General features: G+C 45.5%; 1 protein-coding gene across 1 annotated transcript; it reads left to right on the top strand.

The window, feature by feature from the left end:
* Positions 1-6: 6 nt before the first annotated feature.
* On the top strand, positions 7-21255 carry LOC138480757 (C-type lectin BfL-2-like). Its single transcript, XM_069612493.1, has 5 exons — positions 7-163; positions 6948-7117; positions 9073-9198; positions 17603-17708; positions 20814-21255. The coding sequence occupies exons 1-5, from the start codon at positions 106-108 to the stop codon at positions 20930-20932; spliced, it is 579 nt and encodes a 192-aa protein (XP_069468594.1). The 5' UTR covers positions 7-105; the 3' UTR covers positions 20933-21255.
* The last annotated feature ends 1948 nt before the right edge of the window (positions 21256-23203 follow it).

Below are 23203 nucleotides of genomic sequence, written 5' to 3'. Positions count from 1 at the left end.
AAAAGAGGGAAGAGGCAAGACAGTCGGCTGAGGTTGGCGTTCCACGCATCGATCAAGAGCTTGCAAGGGTCCTTAGAGTGAACCGACGCCCTCCATCCCACCAAGATGAAATCACTGGTCATAATGCTGTCCCTCCTGGGGCTGGGCGCATGTATGAAGCTGGGTGAGAGCACAATGCCTTTTGTTATGTCTGTCTTTTCGATTCATATAATGTGTCTAAAAGGAAAGGAATTGCGGGGCAAAGGTATGCCATGTGTGGTGCCACAGGAGCAGAGCTTTCTCAGTGACAGTACAGGCAGTGACAGGGTCCTGTAATATTCCATTCAGAGAGAATGGGCCTCTATAGAACTTTCCATGCAGAGACAGGAGGGACATGTGTTGCTCGCCATGTAGAGGTTGGGGCAGGAGTTCTCTGGAGACTGTGCACCCCATGGCCAATACCAAAGCTGTACCAACTGCTAGCTATTTGGCTGACATATGGGGTCACTCGTGTATAACCCCAATTCAACGTAATGAAAATCAGTGTCTGTGCTGTTTGTCTGGTCTACCACTGGGTGCTCCTGCATATTTGTTGCACTTGGAAGCAGATTTGGTCTATATCCCTGACACTTTAAGCCAGAATCCACTACTACTGTGGGCAAGACTGTGGCGTACCAGGGCATTGAGGGTCATCTTTCACATTGGCTAATAAGGGACCTAATGATATCAGAGGTGGGGGTTTGCAGCCTATGCCTGCAATATATAAAGCAACTCATGTTTTCACTGGGCGTCAGTAATTCATTAATTAAGCTGTTTGAGAAAGGGACAATTAATATTCCAAAACTCAAAGCTGCCGTAATAGAGAATAAAGAATTAACCCAGCGAAGCTGCAAAATGGCAAAGTTTATGATGCAATATTTTCTGGTGCACAGCCCACAGCTGAGTATGGAGAATTATACTAGCTGGTTTGGCAGCCCACGTAAAAGGGGTTCAATATTTAATTTTAGCCTCAGTGGTGGCTCGTTGGTCTAGGAGTAAGACCCAGGTCACAAGACCTTTGTGTGCCTGTAATGGCACTACGGTGGGTGACGGTGGGTGACTTACGTCATGTGTTATGTTTCTGTCCTATTTTAAAGATACTTAGAAGAAAGTTTATTTGACCTATGTTTATATTGTATAAGGTACGCAGGTGGGGCGAGGCCAAGATGCTGCTGTCTTCCCTTTCCTGTAAGAATGTGGCACATTCTATTTATGGTTTTATTGAAAATGCTTTATATTCTGCAGTTTATGAGAGATTTTAGAGAATTGTATATTGTGGGTTTAATGAGTACTTTTATGAAATGAAAATTTCGATATAAAGTTTGTTTGATTTGACTGGGCACTACAGGAAGTGCTCTATGTAGATTGAGTGGCTATATAATGCGCCCCATCCAGAGACCCCAGGATGCTTTATTTTATTGCATATAGACGGGCACTCTGCTAAATTGCATGGAAAGATGGGGGGCCTTTTTTCAGTGTATGGATTCTATGCAGGGCCATTTTATTGAAAAGTGCCACGCATGGCCAATTGTAGTCTCTTGGGAGCCTGTCGGGTGAGTCCTGCTGGAACAGACATTCCCCAGCCTGTGTTAACTGGCATTCAAATAGACAGGTCAATATGGATGGGAATTGCCAAGACAGTTCCAGGTGAAGTGATAGACATGCAAAGAAAGGCTCTATGGAAAGTGCCATGCAAGAATACCACAGTCACACAGAGATTCTATAACAGAGTGTGGGGCAACACAATGACAGGGGATGCACCATGCAGGTAGGCCAGGAACTTCCATACTTGCACACAGGGGTTGTGTGGGAGGTGCTATGCATGCACTAAATAATTCTACATGACAGGTGCCATGCAGACACATAGGCCATGCACACACAACAGTAGTTTACAGGCTGTGCCATCCACACACAGATGAAGCTTGCATCTGGCGCATTCATGCATAGGTGTATTGTACATATGAATGCCATACAGGCACATGGCCACATGTATTCTCTATGCATGCACAGTGCAATTCCCAAGCCACACGTTTGTGGAGTCAACATCTATTCTTTCCTTTTTACAATAGGATATGCTCCTTGGACCATATGTTGAGTCACAATTGGTTGCTAATGCCCCATCTAATGCCCTTCACAAGGATATCTTCCTATAGTAGATTGCCCGGTCAGTCAGTGCTCTCTTAAATCTGCTCGCTCTAGTCTTGGCATGCTCATCCCAGTATCTCTGCTTGGTATACCAGCATCCGTCTTACCTGGCATTCCTTGTTTTAGAAGGGTAGCCCAACTTTCAGGGGTACCCATTAATTATACGGGTACCCCTAATCATGCTCACACCAGATTAATGAACACCCCTCTAGGGAATTAAGGTCAAGAGTCTTATCTTGCAAGGATAACAAGTTAATTCTATACAGAAATGAGGATGGGGGCAAAGAACTCTGCTCCCTGAAGGGCATTTTGTCCCAAGCCATGCCTTGGTCCTGCAGACTGGAGGCAGGCAGAGGTTTTTATACTGTTGACTTGCTGCAGTTCTGTCACTGGATTAGGGCATGGCTCCATCCAAACTTGTCCTGCTTCCATACAAGGGATGCTGCAGTCTTCCTTCCTTCATGGCCGGCGATGTCTGTTTTAGGACATACTATTTTACATACTGTTAGCCTATGCAAGAATATATTGTAGATTCATTTTTCATCATTTTGCTACCTATGAACATTCATATATACACACATGCTCCCGTCATGCTCTCCACATTTCACTCATTATACCCATATTTTTATCTGGTCCAGTAATTCCCCATAAAACCATGTTTTCCATAATTCTAAATTGGGTGCATTGGAGCCTTAGCCTGCCTGGGCTCTTTGACAGACAGCAAACAGCTGCTGAGTTACTTTGTGTGCTCTCCCAGAGCCAGCCTGAATACTGTGGAAGCCTGTACTCTATTTTTAGCACAGGCTGCATTCTGTTCGGGCAAGAGCTTGCTTTTACCGTGCTAAGAGATACATAGGATTTGACATTTACAAATGGATTCAGCTAATAGTTCATTACACCTTATATTTAAATAACTGTCTTCTTTTAATACTCGCCCATGTCTGTGTGTGGGATTATATTTACATTAAAACAGCTTTCTCAGTGCTCCTGGTCTTTTGAAGTGCTTAGAAACAGTCAACAGAAGTCTTGCCTAATTCTAAAGTGCTTGGGAATGAAGGAAGGCGCTAGCTCCTTCCCAACAGTATACTCAACCATCTGCCTCGACTTGTTTACCCAGGCCTACACATAACTGGTTGTACACAGCCATTACCCTCACTTGGTACATATCCACCCTCCACCTTGCTTGGAATACCCAGGCAGCTCGGCGTTGTCATGTTTCCAAGACAGGCACATTGTCTCTGAGCTATTCTCCCTCATATTTTGTATTACTTTTATTGCAAGCTCAAAAATGTACATTTTAAAGTTTCCCATTTCTTTCCTATTGTATTTTTATTTTATTATTGCCCTATTTAGTTAATGTGTCACACAACGCCCTGTACTCTTCTCCGCTAGTGCAAACCCTTAACATCTTTTTCAATTTTATTATATTTCTCTTGAGTAATGACCCCTCCTGTATTCGGCATTTTACTCTTCAGTATTCTGCTCAGTCATGTCATTCGGCCTGGATCATTTTTCTTTCACTTTTTGTGTTGCTGTTTTTGTTTAATTGTAGATCCACTTTACCCTTGCCCTTTTACGCTCCACATCCTAACCTCCACTATTATTTTTCCCATTGGTGTTATTTTTGTTGATTAAAAACTCATTAAAAACAACCTGCCAGCAAAACAAATCTATGCCCTTTTCCAACATTTGGCAACATTTTGAGCCCTTATGTTTCAATGGTTTGTTTGTTTTGAAACCATTATTTAGAAACTTTGGACCAGGACCCACTAGCCCTACAACCCTCTTGGAATTGCATCCATGCACCACTCTTGTTTATTAAGTCAACACTTCCCTTGATATTTCCAGCACCACACATCACCTGGCATATCCAGACTACACCTCACTTTGAATATCCAGACCCACAATTCACCTGCCATATCCAGACTACACCTAACTTTTTATTTCCAGCCTTACACTTCACCTGGCATATCCAGACTATACCTCACCTCGTATATCCAGCCCTACACTTCACCTGGCATATCCAGACTATACCTCACTTTGTATTTCCAGCACTACACTTCAACTGGCATGCCAGACTACACCTAACTTTGTAAATCCAGCCTTACACTTCACCTGGCATATCCAGACTACACCTCACTTTGTATATCCAGCCCTACACTTCACCTGGCATATCCAGACTATACCTCACTTTGTATTTCCAGCACTACACTTCACCTGGCATGCCAGACTACACCTCACTTTGTAAATCCAGCCTTACACTTCACCTGGCATATCCAGACTATACCTAATTTTGTAGATCCAGCCCTGCACTACAATTGACATATCCAGACTACACCTCACTTTACATATCCAGCCCCACACTTCACCTGGTACATCCAGACCTACACCCTACTTCGTATACCCAAACCCCACAAATCACCTGGCATATCCAGACTATACATCACTTTGTATATCCAGCCCTACACTTCACCTGGTACAGCCAGACCGACACTCCTCTTCGTATAGCCAGCACCGCACGTCACTTGGTATATCCAGACGACTCCTCACTTTGAATTACCAACCCCACACATCACCGTGCATATTGAAACTACACCTCACTTTCTATATTAGGCCCTACACTTCATCTGGTGTAGCCAGACTACACTGCCCTTTTAATATGTAGTCCTACTCTTCACCTGATATATCCAGACTACACCTTACTTTGTATATCCAGCCCCACACGTCACATGGCATATCCAAACTACATCTCACTTTCTATATCCAGACCTTCACTTTACCTGGCATATCCAACCCCACACTTCACCTGGTATATCCAGACAACTCTTCACTTTAAATATCCAACCCCACACATCACTGGGCATATCGAAACTACACCTCACTTTCTATATTAGGCCCTACACTTCACCTGAAATAGCAAGATTACACTGCACTTTCTGTATTTGGCCCTACACTTCACCTGGTATATCCAGACTACAGCTTACTTTGGATATCCAGCCCCACATGTCATCTGGCATATCCAAACTATACCTCACTTTCTACATTCGGACCAACATTACAACTGGCATATCCAGACTATATCTCACTTTCTATATTCTGCCCTACACTTCATCTGGTATATTCAGACTACTCCTTGCTTTGCATATCCAGCCCCACATTTCAACTGGTTAATCCAGACTTACACGACACTTTGTATGCCCAGCCCCACACAACACCTGGCACATCCATGTACCTCACTTTGTATATCCAGTACTACACTTCACCAACTACATCCAGACCTACATACCATTTTGTATAACTAGCACCACAAGTCACCTGGGCTATCCAGACTACACCTTACTTTGTATATTCAGCCCCATACGTCACCTGGCACATCCAGACTACACCTCACTTTGTATTTCCAGCCCCACACTTCACCTGGCATACCAAGACTACACCTCACTTTGAATATCCTGCCCCACATTTCAGCTGGCATATCCAAAATACACCTCACGTTCCATATCCAGACCTAGATTTGCACTGGTACATCTAGGCCTACACCTCCCTTTATATATCCAGCCCTGCACTTCAGCTGACACATCCAGCTCTATGCCTCACATTGTATATCCAGTCCCACAATTCATCTGGCACATCCAATCTACACCTCACTTTGCATATCCATCCATATACTTCACCTGGTACATCCAGCCCTACACGTCAAATGATACATCCAGAACGACAGCACTCCTGGTATATCAAAACTACACCTTACTATGTATAATCAGCCCCACATGTCACCTGGCATATCCAGACTACACATCACTTTGTATTTCCAGCCCCACAATTCACCTGGCATATCCAGAATACACGTCACGTTCCACATCGTACACCCAACAATTGTTATGTTCAACCCTACAATGAACTCAAAACCGATATTTCTCCTAATATATGCTTTCCTAAATTCTATTGGGTATAGACAAGGGCCAAGATAAAAGCTCAGGGGCAACAGGTTTGTCTTGGAAGCAAGCCAATCCAGAGCAACACAGCTTTGCATCCGTGTTCCCCGCTTAGCGACTGAATGTTATAGAAGACTAATTCATTCATTCATATTTGGCACTACCCTTCTTAAATATATAACCCTGCACACTAGGTCATGTACTTAGCTGTTCAACCCACCAGGCTATCCAACCCTTCAACTGATTGGTATATTTCATATTCATGTCATTTTTAATATCAAACACTTCAGTTCATTGTCAATGTCCTGATCTTGATTTCAGTTGATATATGCAGCATATTGATTGTCTTAATGTACCCCACCATTTTCTGAGTGGAAAGGTCAATGTTAAAATGAGGAGTCCTTTCAAGGGGAGCCGTGCAAGGCACACTCACAAAACTCTCCAATCAGAACCCACTTCTAAACTGCAGCATGTGCAGGGCACATCAGACTAAAATAACACAGGTTTTTCAGGATCTAGACAGGAGGTCGAAAACGTTTAAACCTGTTTCCACGTTAAGCAGCATGGAGTAACAGTTCAATTTCATGGTCAATGGCATCCTTCCATGTGACCTTACAATTCACATTGAGGACCAGGGTCACCGTGTGTTATGTGCCATGCAATAACTGTCGAATGTCATAGGACCATCCATGCAGCAGGGGGTGGTATTTTGACAATGTTGATGTAAGAGCAAGGGATTCCAGAATATGTGGCACCCGAAAGGACAACGATGACTAATGTCATGAGCCAGGAGGGCACAATGCAATCATTGACACTTAGGCATAAGCAATTCCTCACTCTTGTTTGCAGAGGTGAAGCCTGAAGATGCTGTGGTGGACAACTCTGAACGTGGCCCCTGCTCAAAGATCAACGCCTCTGATACCACCAAATGCCCCATATGTGGGATCCACAACTGGGCACGCATTGGCAGCGTCTGCTACACAGTGATCACTACCCCACGTACATTTGCCAGCGCTGAGGTGCGTACAGATATGTTGCATGTGTAGTGCTTGCAGATCAAGAACACCTTTAAAGTGCTAATGGCAGGATCTGTCCAGGCTCTAAATTAACAATAATTCAGGAAGAGCATTGAGAACATTGGGAGAGCTCAAACGTGTCCTTAAAGTCATGCCGCATGGTTCAATATCAGAGATCCAAAAATGGGGGCCAGAAACATACAGGCCTTTATCTGCCAAGGACATGCATTGCTTATGAAGGACAGGAAGTGAGCATGATGGGAGAGTGCACGTCAGAGACGCCAGGTTCTCTTGAAGCACCTCAGTGACCAAGAGATTTTGGCAGGGACAGTGCCAGGATTCATGGCACTCCAAGCCAAGTGAACCATTGACATTTATACTGGAGAGAGAGTGTTCATTGTAAAATGGCCGACATGGGCGCTAAGTATTAGGTTTTGCACGGGTCCCCGTTCTTTTTAAATACATACATTGATTGATTAATATGGCAAATACAATCAAAGGTATGGTGGGTTTAAAAAAAATTATCAAACGATCAATTGTACCTGAAATACAGAGGCCATTTCAACTAACAAGCACCTATGAAACACCTCCACCCAGAAGTCATCCTTCAAAGATCCCTTACAGATACGAACCCATGAGCAATGCAGAGTGGGTATGCAAATGAGCTGAAAGCATAAATGTTTACACCATTTGTGATTCAGAGTTAACCGGGGAAGATGTAGAAATAGCTAGTTTGGTCATGTAGATAAAGTAAAACATAAGAACATATAAAGTTTAAATGAAGAAAAAAAATAACATTTGTTAGTTTATCTATTTTCTATCAAACGAAAATGCTGTCTTAATGTATGTATTCGTTTTAAAAACATATTTTATTTTCTTATGTAGTTATATGAGGGTTACCCCTACTTGAACCCCCAACTAATCTCATCACCCCTGGTTTTGAATTTAGCAACTTTCATCTGTGAATTCCTGCATAGAAACACAGTTTCAATGCTTTGTGTGAAACTGAAGGCAGCCCCTGGGGGAAGGTTACAGAGAGTAGATTGGGTTTAACGATAACCGAACAAAGCATGCAGAGGGGGGGGGGGCATTGACTCCACAGGGATCCAATAATTAACTGTAAGATTTAATTAGGATTGTCCATGGACATCTTATTCTGTGAAGATGCACAGTGCCCCTTTTCCAAGGTGCAGCAACCTAATGCCATCTTATTGCAAGACCAGGCGCTATTTCCCAAAGCGGCTCAGTCCTTTCACCCATTTCCAGGACCACACATGCATTTCCCTGAACACAGGGGTGGGGGTATCCCCCACATACAGAACATGCACACTCCTACTATTGTTTGTGGATTCACACCCACTGGTAACCATGGGAGCAGGTTTCACATTCCTATTTCTTTCTGAGAACAATTTTCTGCATTTCTCCCCTTTTGGAGTACTTCTGGTGCTGTCCTGGATACCAGAATGGATCCTTATTTCCTTTTTCAAAAATGGCCAAATGTATATTTATTTATTGTATATTCTGTGTCACTTGCCAATCCAGAATGGCTACATCTGGTGTTCATTAAGCAATGGGGTTGAAATAGTTGAACAGATCAGAGCAAATCTGACCTGTCTATTCTAAAGTCACCAATTAAGTTGATGTCCCTGTTTCATGTGAAGATCCCCACGAACACTCAGTGTGACCCATAGAGAGCAGCTCAGACCCTTATGAAATGCTCATTGCTGTGCTTTGCATCAGGGATGCTGATGAAGACAGAATCTACCTTCTGGGGGCACAGTTCAGTAGGAGGCAAAGGCTTTCAGCATGAGAGGCTGGTCCCCTGGCATCTTGAGTCCTCCAACAGCTGCTTATCTATGGAGCCTCTAGAACTATGTGTGGTGCTTTATTATCTGCCTCATCTGGGGATGTTATAATACGTACTTTCTCTTTTTTCCCTTGTCTCTGGGTGACGGTAGGAGTATTGCAGGAGCACCTTCCGTGGGAGTCATCTGGCCTCTGTGCACTCGAATGTTGACAACAGTCAAGTTTTCTTTATGCTCCAGGGTTTGAAGGCCTTTCTTGGAGGAATCTACCTACATGAAGTAAGATTTACAGGCTGCCCAGAGAATGATGCTACATTTTAATGTTTGTGAGTGAGTGCGTGAGTGAGTGAGTGAGTGAGTGAGTGAGTGAGTGAGTGAGTGAGTGAGTGAGTGAGTGGGTGTGTGAGTGAGTGCTTCCTGAGGTAGGGAAGTAGGAATGGTGCAAGGAAAGGTAAGATTTCCAATGTTGGTCCTACCTAAGGTCTCTGAAAGCCCAGCATTCACAACCATTAATCTGAAGTCAAGTTGAGTGTTTGCAAGAAGAACACCAAGCCTGCGTGGAGAGACTGAATGGAAAGTGGGTGGATTACAGATAAACACATATATGGAACTCAATTAAAAGACATGTTTTTAGCACATTATTATCAAGATTTTTGAATTACACAAAAATATCACACCGTTATACTTAATTAAAATAACTAATTATATTACACATCAAAATCGAACATTTGTAATCATTCATAAAACAAGAGCATAAACAGGCTTAGAAAAAAGTTCGGGAATATCTCACACATGCCTGATTCACAAAATATCAAGATGGAGAGTCTCTCCTGATAAGCACAGGCTGAAAAGATAAGTCTCTTACTGGAATAGAGATTAAGAACCTTTGTGGATAAATCAGTGTCTCATCGATGTATATATTTATCGATAGATGAACAAGTTACTTAACAACTGTAACGTTCTTTCAACTGGATGTTCCTCCCTCATATTCCTCATCTATGATACACGTATCTCGCCAGCTTCGCTGCTTCGTAAAACATTTTTCTCTGCAGAGGGCGCTGTGCACGAGGTCGAGGCATTGATGTCCCTCGAGGGACTCTGTAGCGTCTCAACGTCACCAGCAGTATAGGTATCTTGTGCTGCGCCTGTTGGCTTCAGTTCTGTTTTTTTGTGGAACTATTCAAGGAACACCCAGGCGTGCCTCAGACTGTGAGCTCTTTGTGAGAGAGAAGTGTAAATAACGTAAACTGTACTGCGGGGTAGGATGGGAGGACTGATGAGGAATACATGGGAGGAACATCGAGTCGAAAGAACATTACAGTTGTTAAGTAACTTGTTCATCGAATGGATTGTGTCCTCCCACATATTCCTCATTTTATGATAGACTCCCATAGCAGTGGTAATTTTGGAGAAGGGAGTACTAATTATTTTTATCATGTACGGAATGAAGTACAGCCTTTGCAAACAAACCTTCCTGGGAAGAAGAGGCATCTAAACAGTAATTCTAACAAAGGTATTCATTGATGCCCATGTTGCAGCTGAACAAATATCAAATATAGGAACTCCCCTCTTCAGAGCCACAGAAGTAGCCATACCCATAGTGGAATGGGCACGAAGCCCTTCTGGTGGATTTTTCCCAGCTAATCTGTAGCATTCCACCTTAGCCAAAGTAATCCAGTGGGATATGGAATGTTTTGTTACCGCTAATCCCAATTTATGGCCGGTGTAACCCACAAAAAGTTGGTCATCTTGGCGCAGTTTTGTCATTCTTGCTATATAGAAGCTGAGAGCCCTTTTTGGATCCAGCCTGTGTAATCTCTCCTCTTCCTTGTCCAAATGAGGGGGAGGGTAAAAAGTTGGTAGTGTCATTTCTTGTGACAAACGAAAGTCCTACTTAGCAGTTACTATCTGCAGAATGTGTTGGGAGGTGAGGCTTTCCCAGAGGAAGTATCCAAGACTGTTCCAATAAACTGTAGCCTTTAGAATGGTACCATATGAGTGTTCTTGTAATTAAAGGATAAGACCAGAATGTGTAGGAAGTGGCAGGTGATTGAGAGATGTTCCGGAGCTTGCTCGGGGAAATGAGCTCTGATCAACCAATCATCCAGGTAGGGGTAGACGTGAATCGCCCCTCTCCTGAGACTCGCTGCAACAACCGCCATCAGTTTGGTGAAAACCCTCAGGCAGAGGTCAGCCCGAATGACTGTACTCGAAAATGATAGTCAGAACCACCAACCGCAAGCCTCAGGTACTTTCTGTGCTTGAGATGGATTGGCACATGAAAGTAAACATCCTGAAGGTCCAATGATACCAACCAGTCTTGGAATTGGAGAGCCTGAAGGATCTGAGAAAGGGTTGCCCTCTTGAACCAGTCATTCCTGAGGAACTTGTTCAAATTTCTTAAATCCAAGACGGGTCTCAATCCTCCATCCTTCTTCGGAATTTAAGTAAGGGGAGTACCAACCCTTCTTCCTCTCTGCTACAGGTACGTGTTATATTGCACCTTTCTCCAGCATGGTTAATATTTGATGCTCAAGGAGCGGATCTGTAATTTTGACAGATTATGTTCCCGGTGGATGGTTCTGAGGCCTTTTTAGGAAGGGAAAGCAATAACCTTGAGCTACTGTCTCCAGTAATGCCCCGCCATTCATTCAGATGCTGTGAGATTCTGCCTCCCACTGGGGTCTTGTGTGTTAAGGTCTCAGAGAGATTTTGAGGCAGCTGCAGGGGCGGCTGAAGGCAAAGATGCCGCTCCTGAGGCTGGTTTTGCACCTCTTCCTCGTCCACTACGAGGGAATTTTCTTTTACTCTTCTGCACAGCCTGTCCTCTTCCTCTACCAACAACAACCTCTCCAGGAAGATGAGCCCGAATAAGGTTTCTGAGGCTGTCGCATAGAGGCGATAAGGGACTTAGCTGCCGCTTTGGAGGGCTGCAGTTTCTCTAAGCTTTCATAAGCTTTACTGCCAAATAGCCCCGAGCCATCAAAAGCATGTTGAGTAGCCTGGCCTGCATATCCGGTGTAAACCCCGACTTCCTCAACCACGCAAATCTTCGTAACACTGTGCTCGCAGCCATGGACCTGCTGATCCTATCAGCAGTAGCCAGTCCAGGTTGGAGACATTCCCCCATTGCCTCCTTGCCATCTTTCACAATATTCAGAAAGCCTTCCCTTTCTTTGCCTTCTGGAATATGATCAGCCACCGCCTTTATGCAAACCCACAGGGTATGGGAGGACCTGGCCAAGGTACAGGTAACATTTACTGATTTAAGAGTCATACTGCCCGAGGTGAACACCTTGCGGTCCCAAGCATCCACCTTCTTATCCTCTCTTTCTGGGGGGATAGATGGGTAAGCTGATTGTCTTGTGGAAGTTGCAGCCTGGACCACTAGACTTTCAGGTGTGGGATGCTTTCTCAAATAATCAGGGTCACAACTTGATGGTCTATATTATTTGGGAAAATTCCTGTTGACTGCAGAGACAGATTCAGGAGTTTCCCAGTTTGCCACCATTGTTCTCTGCAGTGCCCTATGGAAGGTGAGAATTGGGTCTTTTTGGGGGCCCTGGTCCAGGATATCAGTAATATCATCCTGCTCAAATGTTGGTGAAGATCTACACCATCCCATATAGTCTATAACCCTGGTCATCAAGTTCCTGTACCCTGAGTATGCATGCTCTGCAGGGTTAGTTTTAGTAAAGTCTAACTCTGGTGACATGTCAATGCCAATGGCAGAGTGAAGGGTGTCACACAGGTCTCTCATTTTTGATTCAGGATCAATAAATTCCTCTGGCACATCCTTGGTACCGAATTGCACTCCAAATGGAGAAATGTCTTCCTCTGAGGCAGTATCCTCTTCAAAAATAGAAGACATGGACTTACTAAAAGTCTGTTTTAGGTAGAGGAGTATACCTCTTTTTCTGTGTGTGACTTTGCCTCAAAGGAATCAAAGGAATCTTCAAAGTCGTCGATGGCGGCTTCGATAAGGGAGCCAAATTTTCCTTTGACTTCGGTGTCGACACAATTGGCGCTGATGGCGTTGATGAACTCGTCGAGTGCTTAGACGACTTATGTTTTTTTGCCAGTGTCGGGGAATCACTCGGTTCTCGAGGAACCTTCAACGATTTACCATCAGAGGTCGACGAGTTTGCCCTTTACTACTGGAATTGTCAACAGTAGTTTCTGACTCTCCTGCGTCGTCCCGAGGATTGACCGGGGTCTAGCTCTTATGAGGTTTCTTTGAGGGGGTTGGGCCACATTCTCAAATACCTTCATCATTTGCACTCCAAACTCTTCCCATTTCCCAGGGGAATCTGATCTAGTCGGACATCCTACCATTTTGGTAGACGTGTCAGATGAGGAAGAGGGAGATCTATGTCTACTCTTCATCGTTTTACAAGAAGGTGAAGACTGCCTCGATCTACTGCGAGATTGAGATCTCTTCGAGTTCTTGTTCCGATACGAGTCTCTCGACTCATTGGACTTTTTATGTTTTTTTGAGGAGGCCTTTGAAGAGGCCTTGGACGCTTCCCGCACCACCGCCAGTTTACCTTTTCTCCCACGAGGACCTTTCTCCGTTATCGACTGACAGGAGCCATAGTTGCTGGTCCAATGGTCTGAACCCAGGCACCAACGGTAGACACAGTGAGGGTCAGTGATCGACATTTTGGTACCACTGTCGAAACACTTTTTAAACCCTGTCTTAGACGTGGAAGGGGTTGAAGAAGACAACTTTTTCCTGAGGAAAATTACAAAGCGCTCCATTAACTCGAGAGCGTAGCTATCAGAAAAATGGAATTGAAGCCAACGGGAGCGGCATGAGCTACTTATACTGCTGGAGACATCGGCAAGCTATGGAGTCCATCAAGGGACATCAATGCCATGATCTCGTGCACAGCACCCTGACCTCGTGCACAGCGCCCTCTTCCGAGAATTGTTTATTTCCGAAGCAGCGAAGCTGGCAATATACGAGTTTCATAGATGAGGAATACGTGGCAGGAAACAATCATTTGAAGTGTGGGTAACTTGCAACAGGCCCATGCATGCCAGCGCATTCCATTGGAGCATGTAAGACAAGACAGCAGATCATTTAGGGATGTTATGAGAATAAATTTCAATATGCTTAGCTGAGCACGACTGGTTTCAGGTTTTGACTGGTAGCTCGGGTACCTACTCTTGGTATTCTACCAAGACATTGTGAGCCTGCAGGGCAAAGGCTTAGGGAGCACACAGGGAAACAGTCAATGGTAATAGCAGACATTCATCAATGCATTCTCGATGGCTTGCAGAACACAGCAATACAGGAATACACTGGGCAAAGGACCAAAGTGATGGGGACAAAATGGAAACACAGCACAGGCTGTCCACAAAATAGGAAAGGTCGCCTCATATGGAGTATGAGGCAGTCCGCTAGCAACTGCAGAGCTGTGATGCACACAACGGCCTCCAACTCACCCTGGGAGGGCAGCCCACATTGAAGCATGTTTTCCCCCCTTTCTTGGTAGCCTTGAGACTACAGGGCTTTGTTCACCATCTCTTTGCATAATTAAGGCAACTTACCACACCCAAGGTCAGATGCTACCAAGAACCAAGTCTCTCAAATATTGGGTATGCCCTGGTATAAGGATAAGATGCACAGTTGTGTTGTTCTTGAAGATCAGAGGTTGTCACTTTCAGAAATATATTCCATTTCATTAAGAGAAATTTTGTCCAGCTATGGCTTTTTAGCCAACAGCACTTTCTAGAGTAGGTAAGCATCCGTCTCAGCTCCTGGTACAGTTCTTGGTTCTTTGTTTAAATGAGGTGAATGGACAATAAAGATGGCGCAGATTCTCCACAAGGTTGCATAGTCATGTGCAGAGATGTGTTCCCACATCTACATTACGCTGTTGATGATCTCAACAGTGAAAGAATAAAGTAGTCAACACTTCAAGTGGTGCACAGAGGAGCAGTCCATACTATTGAGGTAGTTTATGTTTCCAGTTAATTTCAATCCTTATATATGGAATACCGGGAGTTAATCAATGAAGTGTACACCTTCATTGGCAGAAAACATTGCATCATATTGGATATTGCGCTATAATGGGAAATGCCCGCTACAGTGAAAACTGCCCCCTGATACTTAGGGTGTGTTATGATTTACATTGACAGTTATTAATTCTGCTGCCGCCTCTAGTGTACAATCCTACTCCACACTCTCAAGAAGTCATCTAGTCTTTGCTTTTGCAGGGCGGCAGAGCAAATGGACCTTCTTAGGATGTATTACATCCCTAGTAGTAGCGAAACATAGTGCAATCTTCATCTAAGACTAATCTCCAGCATGTGTGGAATTTACTTGGGAAGTACTCACTTGGCTAAACTTGAGTAACCTAAGGGTTACTTCCCAAGCTGTGAAACAGAGGATACATCATGTTAAGCCTTGCCCTGCAAAACCTAATGATCTGATTATGGGGTGGTTAGGCGTTTAAGTCTTTCTCAACGTCATGTGGTCATTGTTCATGTGGGTGTGTTGCACCAGTGCAAAGAAAAATGGAGAGCATGTTTCATTCTCCGTGCACCATAGCCCCTGAGCTACCACAAATGGCCAGGGTCTATAGAGAGAAAATCAATAGGGAACTGAAGGCATTTAGACAGGTAGATCCTTTCAGAGTGGTCTTGACTGGACTACCATCGAGTTCCAGAGCCCAGCTAGACCTCATGAGGTTATGATATGATATGATGGGTTATTTATAACGCGCTTAATACCCAGAGGTTTCTAAGCGTGGACCCGGGGATCGAACCGTTGTTGCTCTGTATTGTCTTGCTTCCAAGGCGAGCATGTTGCCCCTGAGCTATCCTCCCGAGAGGTGAGGGGTATATTGTGTGGGTGGAAGGATTCATATTCGGGTGTGGCTGGGATCCTCTGGCAGTTATTTATGCATAATCCACCATTATCTACCACATGCCTCTCGACTCATATACCGTTGGCGGGTGTCACCCATCATGGAGTAAGTTCAAAAGCATGACCCGTCCACAAATATCAATGGGCTGGAATCCTGCTAAATCTGATTGCACCTGCCTGGGCATCTCAACAGGTTGGGAGGTATGCTTCCCTGCTTAAACTGGGCTGTAGTTACCTTGCCAAGTGACTAGAGGGCAGCATGAAGATCCTTGGTCCAGTATGGGTATAGGGTCTCATTACCAGGTTGTAGTTCTACTTCGGGTGTTATGGTACTTTTCTTGAAGGGAGTGCAACTCATGTTTATTAATAATTAATTTGTGTGTTTTGTGGAGGGCCACCTACTACCTTGTGGCTACTTCAAAGCACCTGACATTTACCATTGATATGTTATGTTATTGGGACTTTTACCGAGCACTGCTGCCATTTGGTGTGGTTTTCAGGTGCTCAGGCGGATATGAAAAGGAAAGGGTTTGGGGCGGCCAGTTAACAGGGTTGAGAGGGAAAAGCGCAGGAGAACATTGATGTGGTGTTGGTAGCTTCAGTTGGGGAAGAAAACAGTGACTGTGTGCTGGTATGATTTTGGTAGATTGCCATTTGTATGATGTTTTGTGGCTGGTTGCTTGCGGGTGTTTCATGTGAGTGTTGTAGAAAATCAGTAGCGTGCATGTAGTTTCGGTGTGTTGTGTTGACAGTATGTTTCATGTTATTTCTGTGATGGGTATGTGGCGTGTTACAGAGTTTTTTTAGTATGGTTAGTTGAGGGTTGCATGGGTTGTTTTTACGATGGGTTCACCCTTTGGCTTACTCTTATTCGTATTGGTTTCGTGGTTGACTTATCTTTGGTTGGAAATGAAACAAGACCTGATGTAACCGGACCTCATATGATCGAACCAGCTAGTATAACAACGCTGACACCAAATGCCAAACAAATGAAGGGGGAATGAATACATACATTTGAAAAATGAAATGGAAAAAGGGAACACTCCCATAAAACTAAACAATTTCACATGTGGTTAGAAGATCACAACAGGGATTAGAGAAAGAACAAAGGAAACACACAAAGGAGAGACAGAATCATGCAGTGACAGAAGAAAAGCAATACAACTGTAAAGCCTCAACTAAAGACAGCATGTCATATTCACATCATGGCATACTTGTGGCATGGAATACCCATTACAGTGTATGCACACATTGAAAAATACAAACTACTATTGTCTACTGCCCACGTCCCTTCTATTTTTTAAACCCTGTACATCTTTTTAATGTGCCAACTCTCACATCTACTTTGATCTTCATTCTCTCCCTTTGTGTTACCATGTCACTGTCTTTCTAACTTTTCTCTATTTGTCTCTACTGTCATTCCTGCCTTGTTGTGTCTGTTTCACCATCCCGACCCTCTCCATGCATACAACCTCTCCCATTTTTGTCATCATATCTTTCAATCACTCTGGCCAAGTGGTCGCTCTGATTTGCGGCCCACAGCTAATACCGAAAAAAAAGTCAAACTCCATGTTCATACCCGCAAAATGCCATTGCCAAAACTTTAGACCTGAAAAAAAGTGTCTGATCTCTAAGAGTCAGTGGCCAACTCTCTTTCTCTCTTCCTCCTCTTCTACAGCCCTCCACGCTCCCCACCCCACCACAACATCCCATCTCTCTGTCTATGCTTTCCTCTCTCGCCTAACCAACAAAAGCTTATCTCCTAAAGACCATCTCCTAACTATCTCTCTTACTCTTTCTCTATAGGGCAAAAAATTCATTTGGACTGATGGGTCTCCATTCAACTACCAGAACTGGTCACCTGGCGAACCCAACAATTATATGAATGTAGAATTCTGCATTGAGATGTACCGTAAGTGGAATATGTGCTCCACCTTGTGCCAACAGCTAGAACATATTCATGCCAACCATTGAGTACATGTATTGAGTTTACTGCCGCAAATGAGTAAATGTCTTCAGTCTACTGCTGCAGTCAGAGTCTATCGTCATTTCTAAACAGCAGGGGCATCATAAATGAAGACTTGAGTATTAAGTCTGCGAGGGTAGTGAGCACAGGCGTGTTGGTAGGGGTGGGGTGCTATAGCACCGGGTGTTTTGGTTGTAGCCCAGGATAGAAGCTCAGGGTCTACAACCTAAAGCCTAGCTAGCCCAGAGGCCCAACAGTCCCGATATTAGCGTAGCCCTGGACCTTTCCCAGGCCTAGCAACGCCCCTGTACTGAGTGACTTTACCTCTCGTATGACTCTCCTGGAATCATCCATCCTGCTAAGCGGCCATATTGCCTCGTGTGACAGTGGAAGGATCTGTTGGCTTCACTGTAAACACATAGGCATGTCTCACCATTAAGAAGTCAGCTTTATTTGAGTCAATTGGTCAATTCCAGGCACTATATATCTTTTGAAAAGAAAACAAAGAAGATCCAAAATTAGAATCCTCCCGTCCCCTACACACTCTCATATACTGTATTAAAAAATGTGACATAGTACCTATTGAATATCGGCTGTTTATACAATATATGAAAGTGTGCGGGGGACGGGAGGATTCTAATTTTGGATCTTCTTTGTTTTCCTTGAATGTTGTTGTGATCTTGTGTCAGGACCATAGTTCCTCACCCGCACCTTAAAACATTTGGAGATTTTTTTCTTGTGTCCCTTATAATAATCCTATAGATTGGTGTGCACTAACGCTTCTTGGTACTATATACTTTATGTTCACTTTTTCATAACTTATCTTACTGGATGACACCTCAGGGGTTCTCTGAACGCCATGATTGTGTGCTACCTAGTTGGCACCAAGCAAGTCAGAACTATAGCAGCTAGAACTACAGCCAGGAGCTATACAAAGGATAACAGATGAACTCATGCAACAATTGCACTGCATGCTGTGGGGTCCAGAGAGGAACTGGTGACTCTTTCACCTTCATGATGTGCGCTGGGGTATGTGCACCCAATATTGCTAGTAAAGCATGCACAGTCCCATTGGGTGTGTGCACCCAATCATGCTAGTAAATCACATGTCCACAGGAACAGCATGCACAGTCCCATTGGGTGTGTGCACCCAATCATGCTAGTAAATCACATGTGCACAGGAACAGCATGCACAGTCCCATTGGGTGTGTGCACCCAATCATGCTAGTAAATCACATGTCCACAGGAACAGCATGCACAGTCCCATTGGGTGTGTGCACCCAATCATGCTAGTTAATCACATGTCCACAGGAACAGCATGCACAGTCCCATTGGGTGTGTGCACCCAATCATGCTAGTAAATCACATGTCCACAGGAACAGCATGCACAGTCCCATTGGGTGTGTGCACCCAATCATGCTAGTAAATCACATGTCCACAGGAACAGCATGCACAGATCCATTGGGTGTGTGCACCCAATCATGCTAGTAAATCACATGTCCACAGGAACAGCATGCACAGTCCCATTGGGTGTGTGCACCCAATCATGCTAGTAAATCACATGTCCACAGGAACAGCATGCACAGTCCCATTGGGTGTGTGCACCCAATCATGCTAGTAAATCACATGTCCACAGGAACAGCATGCACAGTCCCATTGGGTGTGTGCACCCAATCATGCTAGTAAATCACATGTCCACAGGAACAGCATGCACAGTCCCATTGGGTGTGTGCACCCAATCATGCTAGTAAATCACATGTCCACAGGAACAGCATGCACAGTCCCATTGGGTGTGTGCACCCAATCATGCTAGTAAATCACATGTCCACAGGATCAGCATGCACAGTCCCATTGGGTGTGTGCACCCAATCATGCTAGTAAATCACATGTCCACAGGAACAGCATGCACAGTCCCATTGGGTGTGTGCACCCAATCATGCTAGTAAATCACATGTCCACAGGAACAGCATGCACAGTCCCATTGGGTGTGTGCACCCAATCATGCTAGTAAATCACATGTCCACATGAACAGCATGCACAGTTCCATTGTGTGTGTGCACCCAATCATGCTAGTAAATCACATGTCCACAGGAACAGCATGCACAGTCCCATTGGGTGTGTGCACCCAATCATGCTAGTAAATCACATGTCCACAGGAACAGCATGAACAGATCCATTGTGTGTGTGCACCCAATCATGCTAGTAAATCACATGTCCACAGGAACAGCATGCACAGTTCCATTGTGTGTGTGCACCCAATCATGCTAGTAAATCACATGTCCACAGGAACAGCATGCACAGTTCCATTGTGTGTGTGCACCCAATCATGCTAGTAAATCACATGTCCACAGGAACAGCATGCACAGTTCCATTGTGTGTGTGCACCCAATCATGCTAGTAAATCACATGTGCACAGGAATAGCATGCACAGTTCCATTGGGTGTGTGTGTGCGCCCAATCATGCTAGTAAATCACATGTGCACAGGAACAGCATGCACAGTCCCATTGGGTGTGTGCGCCCAATCATGCTAGTAAATCACATGTGCACAGGAATAGCATGCACAGTCCCATTGGGTGTGTGCGCCCAATCATGCTAGTAAATCACATGTGCACAGGAACAGCATGCACAGTCCCATTGGGTGTGTGCGCCCAATCATGCTAGTAAATCACATGTGCACAGGAATAGCATGCACAGTTCCATTGGCAGATTATTTATCTACAAAAAAGAGGATCCGCAAATGTGTGTCTAAATATTCTTCATACATGAAGCATACAGGTTCTCCAGCTTAATGTGGCTTGCTCAGTGCTGTTATCTTCAGGTTTCTTCTCCAGGTTATTCTTTATTGATTACAGCCCTAAAGACCTCCCCTGTAGGTTGCCTTCCATGTATGTCCAGGGATCAGGTGAAGAGACTCTCTCTTGGCTCCCCTTCCCCTCCTGCAGCAGCTCCCTCCTTCCTTGCAGTATCCTATGATTTCCCAGCCCTCAAACCTTCCCAGCCATTTGCTGTTCACTTTACTCCTTGTCTGACACTCCTGATTTCTCTTTCAGCGACCGGGAAATGGAATGACGTGCCTTGTACCCATAAGCAGCCCTTTATCTGCAAATATAATATGAGGCGACGTGAGGACCAGGTGGAGGAAGATGACCAGGTTGAGGCTAAGGAATAAGATCGCGTCCAGGATCACCTGCAGCTCATTGAAGCCGAATGACTTCATGATAAAGCTTGTCAGCCTGCAATCAACTATATTCAAGCCAAAAATTACCCCTTGAGCCAAAAAAAAGCAGCCCACCCCCCTCGAGTAACGATGAAACTTGAATCAGCATGTCCCTGCATAATACTTCAGAACTACTGCCAGCTGTTGGTCCAATCACTGTGGAGTTATACCCAGTTGGAAGGAGCAAGCTATATGTAGGCGTCTGTAGTGATGTTGCTCTCCCTCCCTTATTGTTCTGCTCAGCTTCGCAATAAAATATTCATTTTGCCTATCAAGGAATCAGGTTCTTGTGTGAGTGGCAGAAACCGACTGACGGTTCTCTAGGAGGATGATGGCTTGGGAGGGGCGGGAGGGGCGGGAATTGCACAAGCTGGAAAGGCAGCTAAGGTAATGCAGACTGAGGCTCCAGGTGACGTCTACACAGAGAAGGAGGATGATGGGGCGGGAGGGGCGGGAGGGGAGGGGATTGCACAAGCTGGAAAGGCAGCAAGGTAATGCAGACTGAGGCTCCAGATGGAGTGTACACAGAGAAGGAGGATGATGGATTGGGAGGGGCGGGAGGGGAGGGGATTGCAGAAGCTGGAAAGGCAGTTAAGGTAATGCAGACTGAGGCTCCAGATGGAGTGTACACAGAGAAGGAGGATGATGGATTGGGAGGGGAAGGAGGGGAAGGGATTGCACAAGCTGGAAAGGCAGCTAAGGTAATGCAGACTGAGGCTCCAGATGGAGTGTACACAGAGAAGGAGGATGATGGTTTGGTAGGGGCGGGAGAGGAGGGGATTGCACAAGCTGGAAAGGCAGCTGAGGTAATGCAGACTGAGGCTCCAGATGAAGCCTACACAGAGAAGGAGGATGATGGCTTGGGAGGGGCGGGAGGCAGGCCGTGTGCACAAGCTGGAAAGGCAGCAAGGTAATGCAGACTGAGGCTCCAGGTGACGTCTACACAGAGAAGGAGGATGATGGCTTGGGAGGGGCGGGAGGGGAAGGGATTGCACAAGCTGGAAAGGCAGCTAAGGTAATGCAGACTGAGGCCCCAGATGAAGCCTACACAGGGAAGGAGGATGATGGCTTGGGAGGGGCGGGTGGGGAAGGGATTGCACAAGCTGGAAAGGCAGCAAGGTAATGCAGACTGAGGCTCCAGGTGACGTCTACACAGAGAAGGAGGATGATGGCTTGGGAGGGGCGGGAGGGGAGGGGATTGCACAATCTGGAAAGGCAGCAAGGTAATGCAGACTGAGGCTCCAGGTGACGTCTACACAGAGAAGGAGGATGATGGCTTGGGAGGGGCGGGAGGGGAGGGGATTGCACAAGCTGGAAAGGCAGTTAAGGTAATGCAGACTGAGGCTCCAGATGGAGTGTACACAGAGAAGGGGGATGATGGATTGGGAGGGGCGGGAGGGGAAGGGATTGCACAAGCTGGAAAGGCAGCTAAGGTAATGCAGACTGAGGCTCCAGATGGAGTGTACACAGAGAAGGAGGATGATGGTTTGGGAGGGGTGGGAGGGGAGGGGATTGCACAAGCTGGAAAGGCAGCTGAGGTAATGCAGACTGAGGCTCCAGATGAAGCCTACACAGAGAAGGAGGATGATGGCTTGGGAGGGGCGGGAGGCAGGCCGTGTGCACAAGCTGGAAAGGCAGCAAGGTAATGCAGACTGAGGCTCCAGGTGACGTCTACACAGAGAAGGAGGATGATGGCTTGGGAGGGGCGGGAGGGGAGGGGATTGCACAAGCTGGAAAGGCAGCTGAGGTAATGCAGACTGAGGCTCCAGATGAAGCCTACACAGAGAAGGAGGATGATGGCTTGGGAGGGGCGGGAAGGGAGGGGGGCTGGAAAGGCAGCTAAGGTAATGCAGACTGAGGCTCCAGATGGAGTGTACACAGAGAAGGAGGATGATGGCTTGGGAGGGGCGGCAGGGGAGGGGGATTGTACAAGCTGGAAAGGCAGCTAAGGTAATGCAGATTGAGGCTCCAGATGAAGTCTACACAGAGAAGGAGGATGATGGCTTGGGAGGGGAGGGGGATTGCACAAGCTGGAAAGGCAGCTAAGGTAATGCAGACTGATGGTCCAGATGGAGTGTACACAGAGAAGGAGGATGATGGCTTGGGAGGGGCGGCAGGGGAGGGGGATTGTACAAGCTGGAAAGGCAGCTAAGGTAATGCAGATTGAGGCTCCAGATGAAGTCTACACAGAGAAGGAGGATGATGGCTTGGGAGGGGAGGGGG

Source organism: Ambystoma mexicanum, chromosome 5p, assembly GCF_040938575.1.
Source record: "Ambystoma mexicanum isolate Mex_15411 chromosome 5p, UKY_AmexF1_1, whole genome shotgun sequence".
NCBI classification, from domain to species: Eukaryota; Metazoa; Chordata; class Amphibia; order Caudata; family Ambystomatidae; genus Ambystoma; species Ambystoma mexicanum.
This window is presented reverse-complemented; position numbering and strand designations above follow the sequence as displayed.

Bases quoted from the DNA above. Each gene is read 5' to 3' on its own strand.
- LOC138480757 (XM_069612493.1), top strand. From the start codon at position 106: ATGAAATCACTGGTCATAATGCTGTCCCTCCTGGGGCTGGGCGCATGT. The intron at 7,118-9,072 runs GTGCGTACAGAT...GGGTGACGGTAG, and splicing joins GTACATTTGCCAGCGCTGAG to GAGTATTGCAGGAGCACCTT. The intron at 17,709-20,813 runs GTAAGTGGAATA...TTTCTCTTTCAG, and splicing joins ATTCTGCATTGAGATGTACC to CGACCGGGAAATGGAATGAC.